The 2,541-nt window shown below is 51.4% G+C and overlaps 1 protein-coding gene across 1 annotated transcript; it reads right to left on the bottom strand.

The window, feature by feature from the left end:
- Positions 1–1,644: 1,644 nt before the first annotated feature.
- Positions 1,645–2,272, bottom strand: Pmar_PMAR013037 (hypothetical protein; the record flags this gene model as incomplete). Its single annotated transcript, XM_002783098.1, has 3 exons — positions 1,645–1,770; positions 1,882–1,989; positions 2,261–2,272. Coding segments are annotated over 3 exons (246 nt in total), but the record flags the coding sequence as incomplete, so codon positions are not given.
- Positions 2,273–2,541: the final 269 nt, after the last annotated feature.

Consider the following 2,541-nt stretch of genomic DNA (forward strand, 5'->3'; position numbering starts at 1 on the left):
GCTTGCTTCGCTCCGCTCATTGTAATGGAAAATCATAAATGATATTTTAATAATCTACCATTATGTTCTATATAAATATCTATAAATATAGATAGTTATTTTCTATCCTCCATATGGTAGATAGTCCACTCTACTTACCTTTCGGCAAAAACCTCCGTACAGTTTCATTACAGAGGAGTTTATCTTCGACAAACGTCCGCACTCCCGCCTTTCGTCGCCGAGGACGGTCCATCCCGGGCAGTATCGTCGGCTTGATGCGGCTCCTGAAGAATACAACCATAACGCCGGGTGCCGGGATCGAACCCGGGTCGATCCATACCGTCGTTCGACCGCTGCCGCCTGCATCTCCATCTCAGGCGTAGTGGGTCCGATATTGCCCTCAGCCTGGGGTATCAAACGTGAGAGTACCGTTGCCGCCTAAAATCACGCCGCTTCGCTCCGCTAGATCCGCTTCAAACCTCTTACAGACTGCTGCCCTTTCGTCCTCCTATTCTTGTACATTCGAGGACCGGCCGAAGACAATTGTGAGCCTCCAGAGATACCATTCCACTCCGCCAGGCATGGCCTCGAGAAGAGCAGCAGCCTCATTTCCTAACGTACAATAACCACCTCGCAATGGAAGCGAGAAACACTACAACCATGAATCTACTACAGTTTAAGTTCGGTCGGCGCCGAAAACGACCAAGTTGAATCTCTGATGGAACTCAACAATCAGTGGTAGAAAGGTGTGCATGCGTGCTAATGCAAGGCGTGCCAATAATGAATACTCATCAACCGAATTCGACAAGAGTTACTAAGATCCCCTCAACACCTCAGCCAGGGGACCTTCCAACGACGCTCGCAGCTGGGAGACAACAACACAAGATTCTTGCACGCATGCACAAACAGCAACCCACCTCATCCAACCCTCTAGTGCTTTTCGATGCCTTCAACCGTTCCCGCTGTTCTCGTAGCGACAACCTCGCCGGGCCGCCTTGTTGTTGAAGCCCTGGCGAGCGGGAGTAGTCCATCGGGGAGTGAAAGGTGACATCCTCAGACGACCTGTCACAACGAATTGAGACCAAAGTACCTCAGCCGACCCACCCAGAATCTTCTCTGAAATCCGATGCCGTATATGTTCTCCGAGACGAGCCTGAGCAAATCCCAGTACTGATTCCATGGCGCGCGAAACTCTTCCTCACTCTTCATCTCCTCCACTGTGGGTGAGCTAAAGTCCCCCAAGGACGATGCGTCCAGGAGTGAGATGCCCGGCCACCCCGGTGTTGGCCCCGTATTGCTATGACCAGCATACAGTGGAGTGATCACTTTGGAGGGGCTGAGGATCTCTCCCCACTGGCCCTGGGAATCAGGGCTCCTAGACGATAACGGGGTCGTCTCGAGGCGGAGGAACGACTCTGGCGGAGCCTCGTTTTCAATCTCAGCATCATCAAACTCCCCAACCTGAGCTGGTGGAATTTCCGGGCGCGCGGTCAAGCCTCGACCAACCCTGTCTGAAATGGAAGAGTTCGAATCGCTCGGTGTTGGACTTGGACTCTCCGACATCCCCAGCAGCTCCGCAGAGACCAACGACTCGTACATCGACGCCATTCGTACCTGTTATATTGTCAGGTGCCGGGATCGAACCCACGACCTCCTTCCTCTTACCCTAGCCTCATCAATAATCCTTCGACTCTCCCTGTGTGCCTCTGAGGACGTCGGGAATTCGCCTCGGGAAATAGCAAGTTCCACCGCCACCGAGACCGCATAGTCCAACGCGCCTCCACGGCCGGCCTATGATAACAACAGTAATAAAAATGCAAAAAAATGTCCAATCTGGAATCGAACCCGCGGCCTCGACCAAAAAAGCCCAACATACTACCGATTACGACAAATCATACTTACCCGCTCCAACTCCGCTGATGTAGAGCCGTTCATCAATAGGGGGATCTCAAACGTCTCCTCAAAATCCCGCAGCCTGTTACGCAACTTCTGTTGGACCATCGGTAGCTCCTACACAAACAATACTTCCCTTTCCTAAACAATCCTTCACCAGTGTTGGAGGAATATATGCTCGCTTTCCTCAGTTGAGCTAAGGAGTTTCCAGAGTTGATTATACAAGTTGATTCACAAACTCAGATCCAAGAATACGAAAACCAACAAAACCTTCTCAAACCTGCCTGAATTTCCATATTACCACCAACACCCATAATTTACCAACTGTTGAGCAAATACCAATTCCATCACCAGAGCGGTACAAGATGCCCATCAAGCCTCAACCCACCTTGACGACCATATTCCTCATCTTCTCCTCTCGCAAGAGCCGGCCCGGATCTCGAGTCCGATGAGTAGAGGCTCGCTTACCCCCCACAGACGAACTCGTTGAACTACGCCTCCCGTTTGACGACCTAAACCCAACCCATCGCATCCAAATCGATCGCGTGATCGATTTACAGAGAAGCTCTAGCCATGAGCCTCTCAGGGTCTTTCGAGGATTCTTGCAACTCCACTTTAACACCAAACAGCTGCTCCATTCGACCCAACAACCTCATGATCGGCCGTACC

This window comes from Perkinsus marinus, assembly GCF_000006405.1.
Source record: "Perkinsus marinus ATCC 50983 genomic scaffold scf_1104296937152, whole genome shotgun sequence".
NCBI classification, from domain to species: Eukaryota; Perkinsozoa; order Perkinsida; family Perkinsidae; genus Perkinsus; species Perkinsus marinus.